The sequence below is a fragment of the Mesoplodon densirostris genome, chromosome 14 (assembly GCF_025265405.1).
Source record: "Mesoplodon densirostris isolate mMesDen1 chromosome 14, mMesDen1 primary haplotype, whole genome shotgun sequence".
Classification (NCBI taxonomy): domain Eukaryota; kingdom Metazoa; phylum Chordata; class Mammalia; order Artiodactyla; family Ziphiidae; genus Mesoplodon; species Mesoplodon densirostris.
This window is the reverse complement of record NC_082674.1, coordinates 73,554,125-73,575,877: the sequence shown is the minus strand read 5'-3', so window position 1 is coordinate 73,575,877 and position 21,753 is coordinate 73,554,125. Positions and strand designations below refer to the sequence as shown.

General features: G+C 43.0%; 1 protein-coding gene across 1 annotated transcript in view; it reads left to right on the top strand.

The window, feature by feature from the left end:
- LOC132501395 (zinc finger protein 226-like) overlaps positions 1-9,401 on the top strand; it is a 50,309-nt gene extending 40,908 nt beyond the window's left edge. The window contains 2 exon segments of the mRNA XM_060116973.1: positions 9,051-9,190; positions 9,308-9,401. Coding sequence (XP_059972956.1) covers positions 9,051-9,190; positions 9,308-9,401 — 234 coding nt within the window.
- The last annotated feature ends 12,352 nt before the right edge of the window (positions 9,402-21,753 follow it).

Below are 21,753 nucleotides of genomic sequence, written 5' to 3'. Positions count from 1 at the left end.
CTGCTATGAATGTGGGTGGGCAAATATGTTTTCACATCCTTGCTTTCAATTCTTTTGGGTATATATCCAAAAGTGGAATTGTTGGATCAGATAGTAACCCTATTTTTAATTTTTTGAGGAACTGCCATACTACTTTCCACAGTGTCGCACTGTTTTATATTCCCACCAGCAGCGCACAAGAGTTCCGATTTCTCCGCATCTTCACCAATAGTTATTTTCTGTTTTTTTGATAATAACCATTCTGACGAACGGGAAGTGGTGTCTCACTGTGGTTTTGATTTGTATTTCCCTAATAGTAGAGATGTAAAGCCATCTCTTCATGCGCTTATTAGATATTTGTATATTTCCTTGGAAGAAATTCCTATTCAAGTCCTTGGCCCATTTTTAAATTGAGTTGTTTGTTTGTTTTGTTGTTGAGTTGTAGGAGTTCTGTTTATATTCTTGATATTAACCCTTTGTCAGACATATAATTTGCAAATATTTTGTTTCATTCCAAGAGCTGCCTTTTCACTTTGTTGATAGTACAAAAGTTGGATGCATAAAAGTTTTAAATTTTGATATAGTCCAATTTACCTATTTTTTTCTTTTGCTGCTTCTGCAGCCTTTGTCTTTTTATATTCAATCTTTTATAGTGTTTTTATCTTGAAAGAATAATCTTGGTTATTTTACTCTTTCCTCAAGATTCATGTTATAGACCTTTACTTAACCTCACTGCTAAGCATGCTTTTCACTCTCACAGACACTAAAATCTAGCCTGGAGTGTTGCTCCACGCGGAAGGTGAGTGGGCAGGCTGCAAGGGACCTTACATCCCCATGCTTTTACTTAGGCTTTCTCTAGGTTGAAGTTGTGTTATAAACAATAACGTATGATTTGGTTTGTTGGATAGCCTCAGAATTCCACTTTCTTTTCCATCCATGTATTCACTGTTCATTGGTGCTTGTATTTTCTATTTGTGCAGTTACTTTTCTATTAGTGTTATCTGAAAAATTAATGAGTATTCTAGATACCCTCATCTAGGTCAGGGTTTTTTTAACTTCTTTCTTTAAAGCACTTGAACTCCTTTTCTAACCAAAGCTTAAGTAGAAGCTCAGTACAGTGGGTAAGAGCAGTGGTTACTCAGGAGCAGGGAATGAAGATGTTCAGCTCACTGCTTTCCCTCCTTCAGCCCTTGAACCTTTCCCTTTGAACCTGGATGGAGGCTCTGTGGAGCCGAGTTTGCTCAGGACAGAAAAGCCTGTTGATAAGGCAGGAGATGAATTACAGTCATTCACTTCCCACTTCTCCAGTCCTACTTACATCAAAGCAATTCAACTTTTGTATGGTAAATGTATTTAGGAATCCATGTACTATTCAGCTTAAACTACAGGGTTCTCTCAAACTGGAAATCAAATAAACAAACATCCCCCCACCCCCTCAAAAAAACCAGGTTTCTCTGCCTGAAATTGTTGTTCAGAAACCTCCAATCGACTTTACTGACCAAAACGATAACCCACACATGCCAAGGACTTGTAACCATGATACATGATACACTTCTTGGGACACCCCATTGTGCATAGTGACCCATTTTATTGATGAGTATTTCACATAGGAAGATTCAAAAGCCAGAGGAGAGTCCCCTGGTAAGGAGGCCACCTACTGAGACACAGGAAAGTTAATTTTGATCCACAGACATTTTAAACTAGAAAGGAACTTGGAGATCGGTAGCCCAAGAGGCAGCAAGAGTGGTGTGTTTGGTTTGCACAGAATTTAAAAAATTAGTTGCCAGCATTAAAAAAAAACCCAGCAGTGTTTATATAAACATTACAAATAAAGATAAAAATCTTGATTTTAGCCTCTCTTGGAAAAATCATAACATGTGACACTAGGCCCATGGTCCTGTATGGCACTGATGAATTACAGGAGGCCTTTAAAAACTCCCAGTGTCGGGCTTCCTTGGTGGCACAGTGGTTGAGAGTCCGCCTGCCGATGCAGGGGACACGGGTTCGTGCCCCGGTCCGGGAAGATCCCACATGCCATGGAGCGGCTGGGCCCGTGAGCCATGGCCGCTGAGCCTGCACCTCCGGAGCCTGTGCTCCGCAACGGGAGAGGCCACAACAGCGAGAGGCCCGCGTACCGCAAAAAAAAATTTTTTAAAATAAAATAAAATCCCAGTGTCCAGTCTGCATCCCAGACAAATTAAATGATATTCTCTGTGGTTAGCACTCAGACGTCAGTATATATTTAAAAAATTGTACTAAAAACACATGACAGTGATTATCATCTAAGTCATTTTAAGCGTACAGTTTAGTGTGTTTTTTTTGTTTTTTTTTTGTTTTTTTTGTTTTTTTTTGCGGTACACGGGCCTCTCACTGCTGTGGCCTCTCCCATTGCGGAGCACAGGCTCCAGACGCGCAGGCTTAGCGGCCATGGCTCACGGGCCCAGCCGCTCCGCGGCATGTGGGATCTTTCCAGACCGGGGCACGAACCCGTGTCCCCTGCATCAGCAGGCGGACTCTCAACCACTGTGCCACCAGGGAAGCCCCAGTTTAGTGTTTTAAGTGTATTCACATTGTTGTGCAACAGACTTCTAGAACTTTTTCATCTTGCAGAACTGAAACTCGATACCCATTAAACACTAATTCCCCCACCCTCCTTCTTTCAGCCCTTCCTTGGCAACCACTTTTCTACTTTCTGTTTCTATGATTTTGAGTACTCTACATACTTCATATGAGAGGAGTCATACAGTATTTGTCCTTTTGTGACTGGCTTATTTTGCTTAGCATCATGTCCTCAGGATTCATCCGTGTTGTCGCATTTGACAGGATTCCCTTCTTTTTTTTTTAAGGCTGTATAATATTTCATTGTTTGTATGTCCATTCATCTGTGCAGGAATATTTTGTTTGCTTCCACCTCCTGACTATTGTGAATAATGTTGCAGAGTGTGCAGATTTATTTCTGAGATCCTGCTTTGAATTATTTTGCATATAAACCCAGAAGTGGGATTGCTGGATCATATGGTAATTTTATTTTTAATTTTTTGAGGAACTTCTGTACTATTTTCTATAGTGGCTGCACCATTTCTCATTCCCAGCAAGAGGGCACAGGGTTCTAACCTCTCCATGTCCTCTCCAGCACTTGTTATTTCTGTTCTTTTGACAGTGGCCATCCCAATGGGTGTGAGATAATGTCTCATTGTGGCCTTGATTTGCATTTCTCTTAAGTTTAGTGATGTTGAGCATCTTTTCATATGCTTGTTGACCATTTGTATATCTTCACTGGAGACTTGTCTATTCAAGTTCTTTGCACTTAAAAAATCAGTTATTTGTGGTTTTTTTTGTTGGGTTGTGGAAGTTCCTCAGATATTTTGGATATTAATCCCACATTAGATATAAGATTTTCAAATATTTTTCCCATTCCAATAGGTTGCCTTGTCATTCTGTTGATTGTTTCCTTACCTGCATGGAAGTTTTAAAATTTGATGTAGTCCTATTTGTCTACTTTTGCATTGTTGTATGTGCTTTTAGTATCATATCCCAGAAATTATTGCCAAATGTAATGTCCTAAAATTTTTACCCTATGCTTGCTTCTAGGAGTTTTATAGTTTTGGTCCTGTACTTCTTTCTTTCTTTTTTTTTTTTTTTTTTTTTTTTTTTTGCGGTACGCGGGCCTCTCATTGTTGTGGCCTGTCCTGTTGTGGAGCACAGGCTCCGCACGCGCAGGCTCAGCGGCCATGGCTCACGGGCCTAGCCGCTCCGCGGCATGTGGGATCATCCCGGACCAGGGGAACGAACCCATGTCCCCTGCATCGGCAGGTGGACTCTCAACCACTGCGCCACAGGGAACCCCTGTACTTCGTTCTTTAATTTATTCTTTTGCAAGTAGATATCCAGTTTTCCAATATCATTTGTTTAAGAGATTGTGTTTTCCCCATTGTGTATTTTTGGCACCTTTGTCAAAAATCGTTTGGCCATATAAGCAAGGGTTAATTTCTAGGCTCTCTACTCTGTTAAATTGGTCTAAATGTTTTTCTACAAGTACCATACCACTTTGATTGCTGTTGCTTTGTACTGTGTTTTGAAATCAGGAAGTGTGAGGCTTCTTTTACAAGATTGTTATGGCTACTTGAGGCTCCATAAGAATCATAAGATATTTTTCTGCTACTGGGATTTTGATCGGAATTGCATTCAATTTGTAGATTTCTTTGGATAGCGTGGCCATTTTAACGATATTCCAATCCTTGAGCATGGGATGTCTTTCCATTTATATACAAATACAATCTTCCTTGATATCTTTAAGCAGTGTGTTGTAGTTTTCAATGTACAAGTTTTTCACCTTCTTGGCTAATTTTATACCTAAACATTTTCTCCTTCTTGATGCTGCTGTAAGTGAGATTATTTTCTTAATTCTCTTTCAGATTGATCATTGTTAATATATAAAAATGCAACTGCATTGTGTTTGTTAATTTTGTATTCTGCAACTTTGCTAAAATTATTTCTTGGGTTCAGCAGGTTTGTTTGTGTGGGTGTGTGTGTGTGTGTAATCTTTAGGAATTTTTGTGCCTAATATGTCATCTGTAAACAGAGATCATCTTACTTCTTCCTTTCAAATTTGGATGCCTTTTATTTTATTTTTGTGTGTGTCTGATTTCTCTGGCTAGGACATTTAGTACTATGTTGAATAGTAGTGATGAGAGTGGGTATCTTTTCCGTCTTCCTGGTCTTAGAGGAAAAGCTTTAAGTCTTTCACTGCCGAGTATGATGTTAGCTGTCGGTTTTTCATATATGGCTTTTATTATGTTGAAGTACGTTCCTTCTATTAATAGTTCGCTGTGTTTTTATCAGGAAAGGATATTAAACTTTTGTCAAATGTTTTTTCTACATCAGTTGATATAATCACGTGGTTTTGTCTTTCCTTCTGTTAATTTGCTGTATTACAATGATTGATTTTCATATGTTTCATCATCACTGCATTTCATTTGGGCATGATGTATAGTACTTTTTTTTTTTTTTTTTGGCGGTATGTGGGCCTCTCACTGTTGTGTCCTCTCCCGTTGTGGAGCACAGGCTCCGGACGCACAGGCCCAGCGGCCATGGCTCACGGGCCCAGCCGCTCCTCGGCACGTGGGATCCTCCCAGACCGGGGCACGAACCCGCCTCCCCTGCATCGGCAGGCGGACGCTCAACCACCGCGCCACCAGGGAAGCCCGTATAGTACTTTGAATGTGCTGTTAAATTCAGTTCTCAAACTTTTGGGGGTTGTGAATCCCATTGAGAATCTATGAAAGACATAGACTCTCTCTCGGGTAAATGAATTTCAGCACATAGAGTATTTTAGAAATAAGTTTGAAGGCTTCGTAGAGTGCCCGGAAGTTCTTCTTGGGGTCCTCTAAGGACAACTAACCTTTGTTGTCTGATTACCATGCTAAGAACTATGTGATGCATGTTACCTGAGTCATCTCAATTAATTCCGGCAATGACCTGATGAGACAGGTTCTATGTTATACTCATTCTATAAGATGAGGAAATGGAGGAAGTAAGCAGAGGAGCTGAGATGAAAACCTAGACAGTCTGGTGCCAGAGCTGGAGACCCATGGAGTTCAGTTTGAGACCCCTTGGTTTGGAGAATTTGATTTGATTCTAGGCTGAATTCTAATCTGAAGGAGCATCAAGAGTATTGGACAATTATGGGGGTTCTGAGTCACCAAGGGACTCAACGGTGTGATCCATAGATCAGCAGCTTTTGACATCACCTGAGTGCTTGTTACAAATGCAAGCACTCAGTTAACACCCCAGAACTCTAGAATTTTAACAAGATCCTTCAGGAGATTTGTGTGCACATTAAAGTTTGAGAAGCATTGGCTTAGGCCCCGTGGCATTAACAATTTTGACACCCTCTGAGACCATTTCGAACTTAAAATTAAATTTTTGGTAGCTTTGGGTGATACTGCTTATTGGTTCCTGGTGAACTGACTGATAGTGATGGTTGTGGGGAAGGTGATATCGGGAGAGCTGGAGTCAGCCCTAAATGAGCGTGTGTGACAGCAACATATTTGCACCCAGTATGTCCCCCTTCTCCGAGGTCACTGTAAGGTCTCTTTCGAATATTCTTTTAAAATGATAGCATTCTAGAATTGAGAAACAAATGGATGAAAGTGCCATTCTGACTTGTTAGCTGCATGCCTTCCAGCAGCACAGGCTGATTCTGGGTAGTACTAGGCTATGGAGAGCCATCAAAGCTTCAAAAGGAAAAGCTTTCATCTCTCGTGAATATTTCCTGCCAGGCACCATTGCTGTGGTAGGTCTTTAAGGACCAGTGGGGGTGTGTCACTCCTGGGGAGCAGGTGTCCTCTGAGCTGATTGCCTGCGGCCCCCTCCTGATACCCTTACTCTGTGACCCGATTTCTGACCTCCAATGTTGGCTGTTGTCTTAGAGCCCCGCTCAGCTTTGGCGTCAGTGCCTCCCTTGGAATCGATTGCCTCTTGGATTGTTACCGTCTTCAGTTGGATTCTGCAAGTAATCCCTTTCTTGTTTTTGAACTCTAATAAGTTGAACTTCCTATGGCTAAGTGATGGCATATCCCTAAGCCAGAGCTTTTACCAAGCAGTAGTTCTTACACTCAGATCTCCCCTCATGTGGGACCTTCTTTGTCATCGAGAGCAGTCATTATGATTAATTCAGAGGATCACAGGAAAGGACTTTTTTTTTAACCCTTTCAGGTACATTCTGGAATGTAGGAACATCCTGTAGAATAGTGAGGTTAAATGAGTACAATGTCCTCACAGACAGGCTTTTTTGATGAGAACTTGAGTCCAGCAAAGAGTTTGTAGTTAATTTAATAGGTTCTGGGATAGAGATTGGACTTTTGTGATGATGAGTGAAGAGATTATCAGTTGGATACTAGGAGAGCTGTGTGTGCTTTTCTTTTCTCTGAGCATGGAGCGTGAAATCTATTTAGAGGTGTAACCATGAGCCCCAAATGAGAAGTCTCTTAGAACAAGAAACAAAAAAGGCACTGCTAATAATTGTGATTCCTGTACCAAGAGTGCTCTGTGAAAGCGGTGCTAAGAACTCCCCTTTAAAAGCATCATATGTCATTAGATTTTAAAGTTCAGTACAACTTCCTCAGCTGATAAAGCTGGAGGACACACTGTTTCAGAATGTTTAATATGGGGTTCTATATTTGAGTTAACTAGACGGGGAACACAGAGAGAAAATTGAAATTATAGACATTTATATGATTACCACTGAAGTATATTGATATTTGGCATGGAAATATTATCCCCTAAAATGCAAGGAAATGCACATCCTGGACATTAGACAAACACAGATACCATTGAATATGTGGGTCCTGAGAATTTTGCTTTTCCTTTAATTACTCATTTGAAACAAGTGATGACTGAAAGAGTAAGCAATATGTAGTCAGCTCTTCAGCTGGGGGAATATTTCAGTGTGAGATGTGGATCCATTAAGGTCTTTTGATGTGTAGATTAATTTTTTTTATTAACTAACCATTGTGCAGAAGTCACAGCAAATGGCTGTTTTCCACAGGAATAGAGGAACCAGTGCAAACCTTGGAAATGTCAGTGTGCCAACCACCTTGAAAAGGTTGTTCAATGGAAGGTCTTTTTTAAAAGAAATTTCGGTATAGTTGATGTACAATATTATATAAGTTATGATGCAGTGTTTCACGATTTTTAAAGGTTATACTCATTTACACTTATCATAAAATATTGGCTATATCAATGGGAGATCCTAAATTGCAAGTTTACTTACAGTGCCTGGGAATGTTTCTTCATTGGGAAACACCTAATATAATTAAACTAAACTAAATTAATTCATACTCGGCTTAGTTCCAAAGAAGAGTCAAGCTGTTACAGATGTTGCTTTCCTAAAACATAGGATAATTCAAGGTTGCCTAAGGAGACAAAGCGCATCAGTTGTGGAATCATCTATGTGTCATCTGCTGATGTTTCACTAGTGATCATTGAATCATTCAGAATTCTATAAACAATATTCTTCCACCAGGGTAAAGAAGTCCGCACTGCAGTTCACTGTTTCTTGGCAGTTGTGAAAAATGCAATCGGAGAAGTTGTCAGGGACCTTAATTAAAGCTCCCTGAGTGAATCTCATGCATATGCAAATTATCCTCACTGGAGAAGCCTCTGTTTACCTACTGAAGGGTCTGACAAATACTGATTGCAACTGTCCGTGTATTTGGGGGTGTTTGTCTCAAGTACCACAAACACGTTTATTCTAGTGATATTCTGAAGGGAATGGTATGAAAATAAACTCTCTAATGTTTCACAAGCTGATGTGTCAGCAGCCTTGAAATTGAGAAAAATGAGCTTTGAAAGGAAGAAATGGGTGAAGTTGGAGCAGGTGATTGGGGACCAGGAACAAGGGAAAGATAAAACATCAGTGAGTCACAGTGGTGGAAGGGCACTGACATTTTAATGGAAGAGAGTCCAAGGAAAAAGGAAATGAGAGAAACAAAGATAAATGAACAGAGAAGAAGTATTTGTCAATTTTTTCATCAGGATTTAAACTTTTTAAAAAGTATTCTTCTTTCCTTTTTGCGTTAATGTTTCTAAGCACTTGTTGATGCAACTGGCACTGTACTAGATGCTTTATTTTAAATTTTATTATTACAACCCTGTGAGGAGGCTAATAGTGTTTAAATGTGTTTAATAATGATTAAATGTGTGAGCCCTAGAGTTTGATCGTCTGGAGTTGGAATACCTGAGGTGTCACCTATTGGCTCTGTGATCTTGGGCATAGTAAGCTTTTTGTACCCCAGTTTCTTCATCTGCAGAATAGTGGCAATAATAATAATATATAATAATTATTATTATTAATAATAGAATACCAACATTATCATATTATTATGATATACTATATAACTATATATTATTATTAACCTAATCTCTTAATATTATCATATTAGTAATACTATTATTATTATGAATATTATTATTACTATATCTCGCTTTCCGGGCGGCTGGGACGCAGGTGGGCCTGGCGGGTCCGCGCGGCCTCGGGGGCCGGAACCCGGGGTCCCCGCCCGCCCCAGCGTCCGCCGCGCGCCCGCCGCGCGCCAAGCCCCACGCCCCGCGCTTCCGTCCTGGGTCCGCGGGACAGGCGGGCGCCGAGGTCGCTTGTGTTGCTGGTAGTGGTGCGGCGAGGATCCGGCGCCTCCGTGGAGCATGGCGGGTCAGGGGCTGGGGGCGCCGCGCCTTGCTCTGCCCTCCGCACTTTCCCGGCTCTGAAGCCTCGAGAATACGGCCAGGCAGCGGTAGTTTAACAGGGAGTTTGCCTGCTGGGAACTAGGGGCCTGCTGGGGTCTCAGTTCTTGGCTGGCCCCGAACACGAGGTTGCCAAGCGTGTGACGGCAGCAGGTAGGAGTGAGCCGCTGGTGCAGTGATGAGCAGGGAAGGAAGGACACTGGCTGTTGGCCTGTGAACCTAGGCAAGAATGACCAGCCAACACAATCCAGACCAAGGTCCGTGGGCCCAGCTCGGTCCTGTGCGGCTGGTCAGTGGAATAGACCTGCAGGTGTGGCTCTTGTCACTCTAGGGCTGGCTTCAGGACAGATGAGGCCAGGGAACCGTCCTGGATTCTCCAGGAGGGTGCTCCGGAGTGGAGCCGGGGGGGTGTGCCCGGCTCAGCACGGTGGCCACGCACGTCCAGTCTGCCGGCAAGGGCAGTGGGGAGCCGGGGGAAGTCATGGCCTTGGGAGTCTCCTCCTGCTGTAAAAGAACCCGCAGGCTTATCAAATAACTTGTGTGTGGAATGTTGGTGGGTTGAAAAGCAGTTCTGTGTGCTTTTCCCCCTTGGTGTGGATCAGCAGTGCTGAGGCAGCAGGCGTGACACAGAAGTGTGAGCGGAGACCGTCTGGAGTCCCCGAGCTCCAGGGAAACTAGAGGGGACAGCCAGCCTAGTGAAGAGGACAGGAGCTGGGGGCGGGGGCGCTGGCAGCAGCCCAGCAGGCACCCCTCGTCTCAGGGCCCTAGTCCTGGATCCAGCCGGGTGGTCAGGGGAGCTGCAAGGTCTTCTGGGTGAGCAGAGCCCACAGTCCTGAGCGGTTCTTCGCTGTGTTTGCGTCGTCTCCCCCCATCCAAGGGGAGAAATCTAGATGAGGTTTAAGAATCAGTGCTTTAAGAATGTGGATCTCATAGGTGAAACCTCGGAACACATGTTTTCAGCACAAGGTGTTAAAGTGAATGGAAGGATTCAATGCCTTTTCCAGGAGAGTGTCTCCATGTGGGCAGAATTAGAGAATAAATGGGTCTTGAGTTAAAAAAAATATCTATCTATCTATCTATATATATATATCTATATATATATATATATATCTCATAAGGTCACGGTGAGGATTAGAAGGTTAATATATGCAAAGAGTGTACACATGGAAGCACTCAATAATGACTGGCCATTGTTATTACCATTTATATTAATATTCCAGTTAAGTGGTTGAGCATCAGAAGAATCAAGTCACATTCTTAAGGTACACCAGTTAGTTTGAGACCCAGTTGAATGTGGCTTTAGTGCCTGTGCTTTTAATCACATCCCATAAGGAGACAGCAGAGCTATTTTCTAACTGCAACGTTAACTGACTCTTTTTTAAGTTACTTAAACTCTCTGATTTTGTTTGGGTTCCCCCCTAAAGCAGATTCTATGACAAGGGCTTGATGAATGGTCCCTAGGGAATGTGATGTTTCTTGAAGTGTATATGAATGATTTATTAATTAACGACTGTAGCCAAATCTGATAAAGCAGGATAAGCACAGCAGACTGGGAAGAGTGGAACAGGGAAGAAAGGAAGCCAATCCAAGGATGCAGTTTTAAGAGGGTGGCCGGGTGCAGCTGGGGCTCAATGCTAGCAGGGCCGCACTGGAGTTATACAGAATATGCCTCAGAATCGTCCACCAGGGATGGGGAAAGGTGAGTGTTTATTTCCCAGTTCCTATCCTATGTTAATCAAGCGTTGCTCCAGGGGTGTTAATTTCCTTGTACTTACAGTTTTGCACATGACCCATCACAGCCCAGAATCTCAGTGGACAGAGAAGCTTGGGCCAGAAAGCAAGTGACGGGCAGTGCAGCAGAGGTGTGTCATTTTGTCAAAGGTTATATCTGCGGCACAGCTGGTTGCCACAGCCATTTGAGCAAAGCCGTGCGCCAAGGGGTTATAAAGGTGTTTAGCACCTTCTGCCGACTGGAATACACATATTGATTCCATGAGATATTTGCTTCACGTTTGCATAGGTAAATTTTCTGTCATTCACACTCAGTTATTGAGGTGATTCAATGAGATGTGTGTACAAGTGCTCTGAAAGCTATGTCATGTAGACTATTACACTACACATGTGATATTGAGATCTCCAAAGCTGAAGGTCAAGCAGTGGTTGAACCATTTTTTTAACCCATTAGTCTGTAGGTACTTTTGAACTCAACACCTCTCTCATTTCATGTAAGTAAGAAACCTTTCATACCTTCTTGTTGTGTGTCATCAGTCTTGACTTTCCAACCAGATTTTGGGTGGGGGGTTTATTCTGTTTCTTCAGAGTGGTTACAACACAGAGAAATCTGGATTTCAGCCGAAAAAAATCACCTCAAGACCGCAACAGGGCATACTTCACTGAATCCCAAACTGATTGCTGATGTGATCCTTTGGATTGGAAAAGTCCAAACAGTTCATCTGCCCCATCCCTGGTCATTTGGCTACTGGCTGTCTTGGATGCTGGACCCTAATATTCTAAGGTAAAAATAGAAGAGCAGAGAATAAAAGTTTATGCTGACTAGGTTAAAATCTGAGCCAGTCTGGCACTTTCTGTCTTGAGTGGAAATCAATCTGTGTTCTACTTTCAGAGCTAAAATACAGTTATGAAATGTTGAATTTTCTTTTTTAAAAAAATATCTATCTGTCTGTCTATTTATTTGGCTGTGCCAGGTCTTAGTTGTGACCTGCAGGGTCTTTGTTGCAGCGTGTGGGATCTTTTAATTGCGGCATGCGGGATCTAGTTCCCTGACCAGGGATTGAACCTGGGGCCCCCGCACTGGGAGCAAAGAATCTCAACCGCTGGACCACCAGGGAAGTCCCGAAATGTTGAATTTTCAATGTTATTTTTCTGCTTTGTGTTTGAATTCTCACTTCTTCACTTACCTGCTGTGGGATGTTGGTCACATTACTTCACCTCTTTGGGCTTCAATTTCCTCATTGCAAACTTGAGATAATATTAATAGTAAATCCAAAGAACTGTTACGAGGATGACTGTAATGTGTTTGGAACATAAAGACATTCAGTTCATGTTAGCTGCTAATATTATTGTTATTATCATTATATGTTTTGACAAAGATCTGTAGGTTTATTTTTTGAGTGTTTAAATGTAATGGTTATTTCTATTAATTGAATTTAGTGATGAGCTGCTCTAATCTGACATTTATATGAAATACAGAGGCTCTTAGAATTATCTTGATGTCTTGACTGAGAGAGAAGTTTAAATGCTTTTGACCCTCTGGGGAGCCCTCTGACATCATGAAATCACATATCCTTTCTAAAGTTGATTTTCTAAACAGAAAATTGATAGCCCGGTCCATAACTGATTTAGAAACAATTGGAAAATGTCAGGTAACTTGCAAAGGAATAATGATTTTGCTGCTGCTACTGTGTATTAATAGAGGTTGTTTCCCACTTAAAGAGCTGGAAGTGCCTTGTGTTCTTATTCCAGGTACTTGACATGTACCCTGTGAAGGTGATTTGGGCACACATGGTACCTATGTAACAGATCTCTATCTCATAGACTTATGTAAAAGAATGTAAGTGTAGCCCAGTGTAATAGTCTGACCGCATTTTTAAAGCATTTTAATTAATTTATTTTTATTTTTTAAAATTAAAAAAACTTTTAAAAATTTAAAAATTTTTCTATTTTTAACGTTTTTTAAATTAAACACATTTAAAAAATATTTTAGATTTTATTTACTTTAAATTTTATCTGACCCCATTTATTTGATGTTTGCTGACATCTTAAACCTCATCCTTCCCTCCTCCCCTTGTGCCCCACTTCCGGGAAATCTGATAAGAAAGTCTGAGTGAGGGCTTCCCTGGTGGCGCCAGTGGTTGAGAGTCCGCCTGCCTATGCAGGGGACGCGGGTTCATGCCCCGGTCCGGGAAGATGCCACATGCCGCGGAGCGGCTGGGCCCGTGAGCCATGGCCGCTGAGCCTGCGCGTCCGGAGCCTGTGCTCCGCGATGGGAGAGGCCACAACAGTGAGAGGCCCGCGTACCGCAAAAAAAAAAAAAAAAAAAAAAAAAAACAGAAAAAAAAAGAAAGTCTGAGTGCTTCCACCTTTGGTGTTGATGGGAAGTTCAAGCCACACAAGCCCCTGCCTGTGCACAGAGGCCCTCATACCAGCCTCACCCTCTAACCACCATAAAAGCCCCCGCAGGTCTTCTTCCAGCTCTCACAAACCATTTTCAGTCCAGCTTATGAAGACTACCCTGCTCTCCCCAGAAAGCCTCATTAAGTAAGTAATAAACCTTTCATACCCTCTTCCTGTGTGTCATCAGTCTTGACATTCCAACCAAATTTGGGGTGGGAGATCCATTCTGTTTCATCAGAGTGGTTACAACGCACAGATATTGGCGTGTACTGAAAGGAACCAGGGTTTCTTGGAGAACTAAGTCCAGGTTTGGGGCAAGGACAATACAAGGTAAGTCTGGGATATCTTGTCATACTGTCAAGCAGGGAAGTGCTCCAAGACTAATGGGATCATGTCAAAAGAATAACAGAAGCCAGGATGAAGGGGCTTCCACTTGTCAAAATGGGACAATTTGAGCACTGAAAAGAATAATGATGGTACGAGATTATATCACATTGAACATAAATCTGGAGTGATAGAAAGAAGAGGGGAAAGAGAGGGAGAGAGAAGAAATAAGTAGGAAAGCTCTTCTTTTTTTTTTTTTTTTTTTTTTGCTGTACGCGGGCCTCTCACTGCTGTTGCCTCTCCCGTTGCGGAGCACAGGCTCCGGACACACAGGCTCCGCGGCCATGGCTCACGGGCCTAGCCGCTCCGCGGCATGTGGGATCTTCCGGGATCGGGGCACGAACCCGTGTCCCCTGCATCGGCAGGCGGACTCTCAACCACTGCGCCACCAGGGAAGCCCCGGAAAGCTCTTCTTTACAGAAGATTATAGTACATGTAGAAAAAGGAGAGAATTTTTTAAAAAATCACCATTTTGCACCTGAATGCAATTCAAGCAAAGATCATCAAAGAATACTAAAACTTTTGAGTAAAATGTTGTTGGAGGTGGCAAGAGGTATTATCCCATGGATTATGTGTTTCCATTGCCAAGGAAAATTAACCTTTAGAATAGATACCTGACCCAATGGGAGGCATACAGTGTCCCCTGTGTGCTATGTAGTACTTAAGCCAAAATATTTAACCTGATTCTCGTGGTGAAGAACAATTAAATATAGAATGTGGGGCATAATATAGGACAACTGTCCTGAATTTTTCAATGTTGTAAAAATAGAAACAGAAACAAAAAGAATGCTCTTCAGGAAAAGATGTAAGATACTAAAAGACAGGGCTTCCCTGGTGGCGCAGTGGTTGGGAGTCCGCCTGCACATGCAGGGGACACGGGTTCGTGCCCCGGTCTGGGAAGATCCCACATGCCGTGGAGCGGCTAGGCCCGTGAGCCATGGCCGCTGAGCCTGCACGTCTGGAGCCTGTGCTGCGCAACGGGAGAGGCCACAACAGTGAGAGGCCCGCGTACAGCAAAAAAAAAAAAAAAAAAAGATAAGATAGTAAAAGACATCATCGAAGGCAATGTGTGAACCTTGATTTGACCCTAGATTGAAAAAGTAAAACAATTAAAAAAAACAATTTTGGTCAACTGGGGAAATTTGAATGTGGATATATGAAAGTGATACTCTGATTATATAGGAGAACACTCATTCTTAGCAGATGTGTGATATTTAGGGATGAACTGTCATGGTGTCTGGAACTTATTTTCAAATGGTAGAGCAAGAATGTATATATATATATACATATATATATATGTATATATATATATATATATATTTTTTTTTTTTTTTGCGGTACACGGGCTTCTCACTGTTGTGGCCTCTCCTGTTGCGGAGCACAGTCTCCACACGTGCAGGCTCAGCGGCCACGGCCCACGGGCCCAGCCCCTCTGCGGCATGTGGGATCTTCCCGGACCAGGGCATGAACCCGCGTCCCCTGCATCGGCAGGCGGACTCTCAACCACTGCGCCACCAGGGAAGCCCTGAGTATATAATTTTGAAAAGCTCCTCCCACCCAAGGAGTTTCTTCAGACCCCGAGGAAAAGTCTCTAGTTGGGAGGGGAGATGTTTTCCCGTACATGTATTGAGCACCTCATATGTAACAGGTGCAAGTCACCATTCAAAGCGTCCTTTATGTGTGTCATTTAATCCTTAATGATGATAACACACACTTGTATAGAACTTCCTCTGTGCCAGACTCTGTTCTAGTTAGTTTACATACATTCACCCATTTAAATCCTCATCACGAAGTGTATGAAGTTGGTAATATAATGATCTTCCTTTTGCAGGTGACCACTGAACCTTAAAGGAGAAACAAACATAGTGCCCTAGGGCCTAGGGCTGATCTCAATATTCATAAACCAGGACAGGACAATCATCTTCTCTTGACAGATGAGGAAGATGGGGTTCTAACAGGCTAAGGAAAACTGCCCACAGTCACAGAACAAGTAAATAGCACACTTGGAAATCAAACTCACGTCTGATTTGTTCCAGAGCCCCCATTCTTTCCATTTTGCTGCTTTGCCTCCCAGAGACGTTTTTGCTTTGTCATAAACCGCAGAGCAGAGTGTGGCATTTTTAACGAAGGAAGAGTTTGCCAAATGAAAAGCAGATTAATGAGAGATTTGGGATGCTTTGCAGTAAATAAATCTCTTTCAGAATTCTCATGTTCTCCCACTCACATCGTTAAAGCCATAACAGTAACAATTACCTCAGCCTGGTTGAGGCCGTGTGGGAGTGTCTGTCGCCCTGGGAAGACACTGGGGACCCACAAAACTTTCCTTGAGCTGACTGAGCCATAGGTCAGAAATTGGATATATCAGAGGTTGGCTTTCCCCGTCAGAGCCTCGTCTTGCCCCTCCTGTTTCTGGCTGTGTCTTGAAACGCGGTTACCTGATTAAAATTGGGTCAACATTAAGAATATTAGACATGTCAATGTCAACCTGTTCTCCGAGACTTAGAGCACCATTTGAACACGATTGCCCAAGACTTGAGTAGAGTCTATCTTTTTTCTTTTTAATAATAGGTAATCTTAGCTATTCCCTGGGAATTAAAAAATACCCCTTTGAAACTGAGAGGCCAGAGCAGAAATGTCATTATTTCTAGATGATACACAACTGAATTTAAAGCCAAATGCTCACATTTATATTCAAGAGGAATGTGTGTCTACTTAACGCTGGTGTTGAGGGTCTGGGGGATGTGAAGACAAGCAAGTCCCGGGCCCTTTGTCTAAGAGCTAGGGAAATGGGGTGTAAGCTGTAATAATCTGTGCTGCGAGGGGAAACATAGCATTTACTGCCCATCCGCCACAGGCCAGGCATTGTGTCAAGTACTTTATACAAGGCCATGGCAAGATGGATGTCTTAGCCCCATTTCTAGGGGAGGAAAGCAAGACTCAGAAGAAGTTGTCCTGGGCCAACAGCACTTTATGCATATGGCTGAGATTCGGACTCAGGTGACTCTAATGACAGACCTGCACTCTTTCCCCTAGGATTGACTGTTAATTAGGCAGGATCCACTTAATGGTCTAACGCATTAGGTATCCTTCATGGGATTTAAAGATTCACGAAATTAGCTCACCGAGCTGCATAACGTTTTGAGATGACAATTTTTGACCTGGGGTATTTTTTTTTCTTTTCTTTTTTTTTTTTTGTTTTGGCAGTACGCGGGCCTCTCACTGTTGTGGCCTCTCCCGTTGCGGAGCACAGGCTCCGGACGTGCAAGCTCAGCGGCCATGGCTCACGGGCCCAGCCGCTCCGCGGCATGTGGGATCTTCCCGGACCGGGGCATGAACCCGTGTCCCCTGCATCGGCAGGCAGACTCTCAACCACTGCGCCACCGGGGAAGCCCCTGACCTGGGGTATTTTGAGGAGTCTTGGGCGAATCAAATAATTTTCAGCTTTTTCCAAGGAAAGTACAAAACAGAAAACTTTACCCATTTCTTGTGCTTTTATGTTGGTGGGGTGAGGCTTATGGATGGTCTTTGGGTGAGGGATAGAAGAGGTCTGGATAACCCAGATAGCTCCATTACTTGGTGAGAAATAATGGTTTTGAAGTATGACTTGGCTACTTTAAAGTGGCTGTATCAGCTCAGTAGGAGTTAGCAGTTTGATGTGGCTACCAAAAAGCCAGTCTTAAGAGAAGTATCTCTGGTGGGGGAGGTAAGAACCCCACTCTGCTTTGCCTTGGTCAGACCTTAGTTGGAATACTGTGTTAAGTTCTGGGGACTGTAGACTAAGATAAATATAAAGCAACTAGGACCCACATTCAGGAGAAAGTTTGGATCACAATGTGGAAATGAAATCTGGACGTTTAGGGAAATAGGGCTGTGCAGCTGAAGAAAAGACTTGAAGGGCTGAGATAACAGTCTTCAAATATTAGAAGGATTGTCTTGTGGAAGAGGAATGTTGATTTTTTTTCCTCTGTGGCCCTAAAAGATGCAACCAGAAGCCACAGGCTCTGGGGAAGTGGATTTGTCCTTACAAGGAAGAATTTTTTGTTCTATCTGCCTAAATATGTTTTATCTGCCTAAATATGTTGAGTTTTGTTGTTGTTTTAGAAAGTGGTGGATCCCCAGTCCCTGAAGGTCCTAGGACATGTGCCAAGTAATTACTTGGTGGAGCCATGGCAGAGGAAATTCAAAGGTACCGTGGATTGGATTTCACAAGCATCAAAGTCCTTCCCAACCCTGAGCATCTCAGTACCTGTGGACTGTCCTTCCAGGCTTTGCCTCCACCTTTGTCACTAGGGTTGGGGTATGTTTTGGGGGGATGGATAGATGGATGGGTGATGGGGAATAGGAAGAATGTACAATGGCAAAGCAGTTACTTGGTCCATTCAGATTTGGTCTGCCATTTTTAAATTTTGCCTTTCCTATATACTCATTTGCTTGCCCTAAACTCTGGGCACCTGGAGGCCTTTGCTGTAACTGCTTGTGATCCTCAACATCGTACCCCATCTCATGCAATTGGGTTCTTATAAATGTTATTTGACAGTGATTTTTATCAGGTATCAAGTATTGTCAGGCTCCAATAGTAAGCGAATCTAACTTCGCTGTATGTACAAACGCTAGGTTTGTAAAGCTTGTGGCTGCCTCCCCTCTCTGGGGAAAGACAGAACCTGAATTCTTTTCCAAATTTCAGTGAGATGGAAATTTTGGGACACCCATGAGACAGAGAACCAGTCAAAGGGCTTCACACTTAAAAGTAGCCTTAAAAATTACCCATATGCCAGTTGCACTACTCCCAGCCCCCTGTCAGGTAGCAATCTTCAACTGTTTTGAAAGATCTCTAGCTCTTTTTATCCAATTAAGGACTGAAAGTGATTGACAGAAGGTTTTTGCTCATAGTCTACAGCTGAACTCTTGTGTCAACAGTAAATATTCCAGCAGAAGGAGTGAGGGTTTGATCATTTTACTGCTTTCTGCAGGGCAGACTCTGTGGGCTCATGGCAACATCTAATCTTCAGTGACCCCAGTTGTCACACCCAGGAGTAGGTTTCTCTCTAATCCTTTTCAGAGCTATGAACAGCAGGGAAACATGATTTATAGACCAAGAGGCATTTTCATCATGGGATTTGTGAGCATTTCATATCCCTTTCCTCATTATGGATACACTGCCCATCCTTTGGAAGAGACACTAAGGTGTTGGTCAGATCCTGTTAACCTCATTTACTTCCATGAATTCATGTCAAGTGTATTATGTTCATGGAGGAGATTGTCAAAACCCTACCAAATGGGTTTAGAGGAAGATGGGGCTAACTTCAGATGACTTCTTTAGGCCAGAGGTTTTCCTAGGCACCAGTAATCATCTGATTCTGCTTTCTAAGGCTGCTTCCCTTACTTACAATTCATACATAGAAGCTAAGTCCTTGATGCAAAGGTGTTCTTTACAGCTGTGGGTTTTACCTCAATCTCTGGGCTCCTTGAAAAATAAACTTGGAATATTCTTCTCAACCCTAGTTATTTGAACTCTCTGAGTCTCAGCTCAGTTTATTAACATGATTAATTTGCAGTGGATCTCTATGTCTTATGTCCTTAATACATTGCTTCACACAGGGGCACCAGCTCAGGAAGATTTTGTCTGTTGCAAATTTATGAGGAAGTTGAATATTTATTTTTGGTACTTTTTCACCACCTCCCCAACATCTACCTCCTGATCAGATACCATTTCTTCTTCTTCCTGTCTCTACATTTCCAATGCCATTAAAAAATGGCCCAATTCTCAGCCTGTTTTCCCCTAGTCCTTGCTAAAACAGTGGCTGATGATGGTTTAAGTTAAGGCACCACTTCTCATGAGGTTACTTGTATTTTAATAAAAATCTTTGAAGGGTAAACATTCAAAGTCCTGATTCTCTATGGTTAAATTTTAGGCAGTGTAAAAAATAGTTTTAGATGGAGACGAAGGGAGTTGGGTGGATTACACAGGACATGGGATGAACAGGGCTGTCACTTTTTTTGTTTTTTGCGGTACGCGGGCCTCTCACTGTTGTGGCCTCTCCCGTTGCGGAGCACAGGCTCCGGACGTGCAGGCCCAGCGGCCATGGCTCACGGGCCCAGCGGCTCCGCGGCATGCGGGATGCTCCCGGACCGGGGCACGAACCCGTGTCCCCTGCATGGGCAGGCGGACTCCCAACCACTGCACCACCAGGGAAGCCCGAGGGCTGTCACTTTTGTTCAGTTACGTGAACATGGTGACAGGCAAGCATAAATGCAGAGATGGCATTCCTGTGCTGGTATGGGGAAAAGGAAGAGAGGCCACTGGTCAGGACATTGTTTTGCCTAGGGAGGAAGAAGATCCAGTACTTTGGTAATTTATTTAAGCTTTTGTTTTTTTTTTTTGCGGGATAGAGGAGCAAGTAGGGGAGCTCATACTTGAAGCCGAATCCGGCCTCCGTACCCTGACACTGAATTAAATCTCAAGACAGAGTTGTGGGTGAAGTAGAAGAGAATAGCTTTATTGCTTTGCCAGGCAAAGGGGGCTAGAGCAGGCGATTGCCCTCGAAACTCTGTGTCCCTGACCTGGAGAGGGTAGTGAGGAGTTTTATAGTAATCGTTCAAAGAGGAGAGCATGATCAGCTCATGGACATTTCTCTGATTGGTTGGTGGTGAGGTAAGTGGGTGTCAGCATCATCAACCTTACGGTTCCAACTGGTTCTGGGGTCTGCGTGTTTGTGGGTAGCACACCATTAACTTCTCCCACCTAGTGGGGGTTTCAGTATCTGCAAAACAGCTCAAAGATATTGTTATGTGTATCCCTTAAGGGGGAACCAAGACCCTGCCCCAAGGCTGCACTAGTGTTTCTTTTGACTATTCCTCCCTTGTCTTGCATCCCCTCCCTTCTCTAATTAGCAACTGTTTGAACCTGCTCCTTGGAACTCAGGGAAGGTCATGGAGGCTGAATGAAGCCTATTTCCTGTAATCAAGAAATGGGGGACACCGATACAGGCTTTGTGCCCAGGAGCCCACAGGGTCCTGCTAGGGATCATACTCAGTGCAAGGAGATGTGGAAAATCCAGAGATAAGGAATCATGGCCTCTTACTTTCCAAGGGCTCCTACTCTATGTTGTGGGGGAAATCAGACACATTCATTAAGAGTCTGCCCGATTGAAGGATGTGAAAAGAGTTATCACAGAGGTACAACTAACATGCTGGGAAAATGTGTGGTCCATTCTCACTGGGATATCTGGAAGGGCTTCCTGTAGAAAGTGGGATATTAATTGAACTTAAAAAAACAATTTGTACTTTGAAAAATTATAATCTTGAAAGAAATGAGTTGAGCAAGCGCCTGTCCTCTGATGGAGGGAGGGAAGTCTGGCCTAGTTGAGTGGAGGCGGGAAGGTGAGTGTTACGCTTAGTCTGGAAAACTCGGCAGGGTCTTCAACCCTACGGGGCTTTGAACGTTCGGTTGACTATTTTCAGTTTTATTCTTCTCGCATTGGGAAGCCATTTAAGATTTAAGCAGGGGAATAATATTCTTAAAGAAAATAACTATGACCAGGATGAATTGAAGGGAGGGAGAAACGACATACTCATTTATCTACAATTTGGGGAAGAGAGGAAGATTATCTCCAATTCATTAGATGTGCATTGTATCAGCAGGAGGGAAATAAGCAGCATATCTTGATACATAAATCCTCCCATATATGCATTCTTTTTCACCAGGGAGCAAGTATTTGGCAGCCAAGTTATCTTTAAAGTAATAATAAGAAAGCTATTTGGAATAAATGTTTCAGAACCATTTGTTACTTTGCACAGACCTATGAGCAAATAGGATTGAGCTAAAGCATTTACAGTGGTATGTGGTTCTGCAGGGGCCGCCACCCTATTATATATACTTATATCTTGGCTAACCTCCAGCTGTTGCCACTGCTATTAGTCAAAGAACTGAAGTGTCAACGAGCTAATCAAAATAGCAAAGTGGGAGTCAAGAGTTTTTCCGCCCGTTTCCTAAAGTCTTAGGAAGATTGTTTC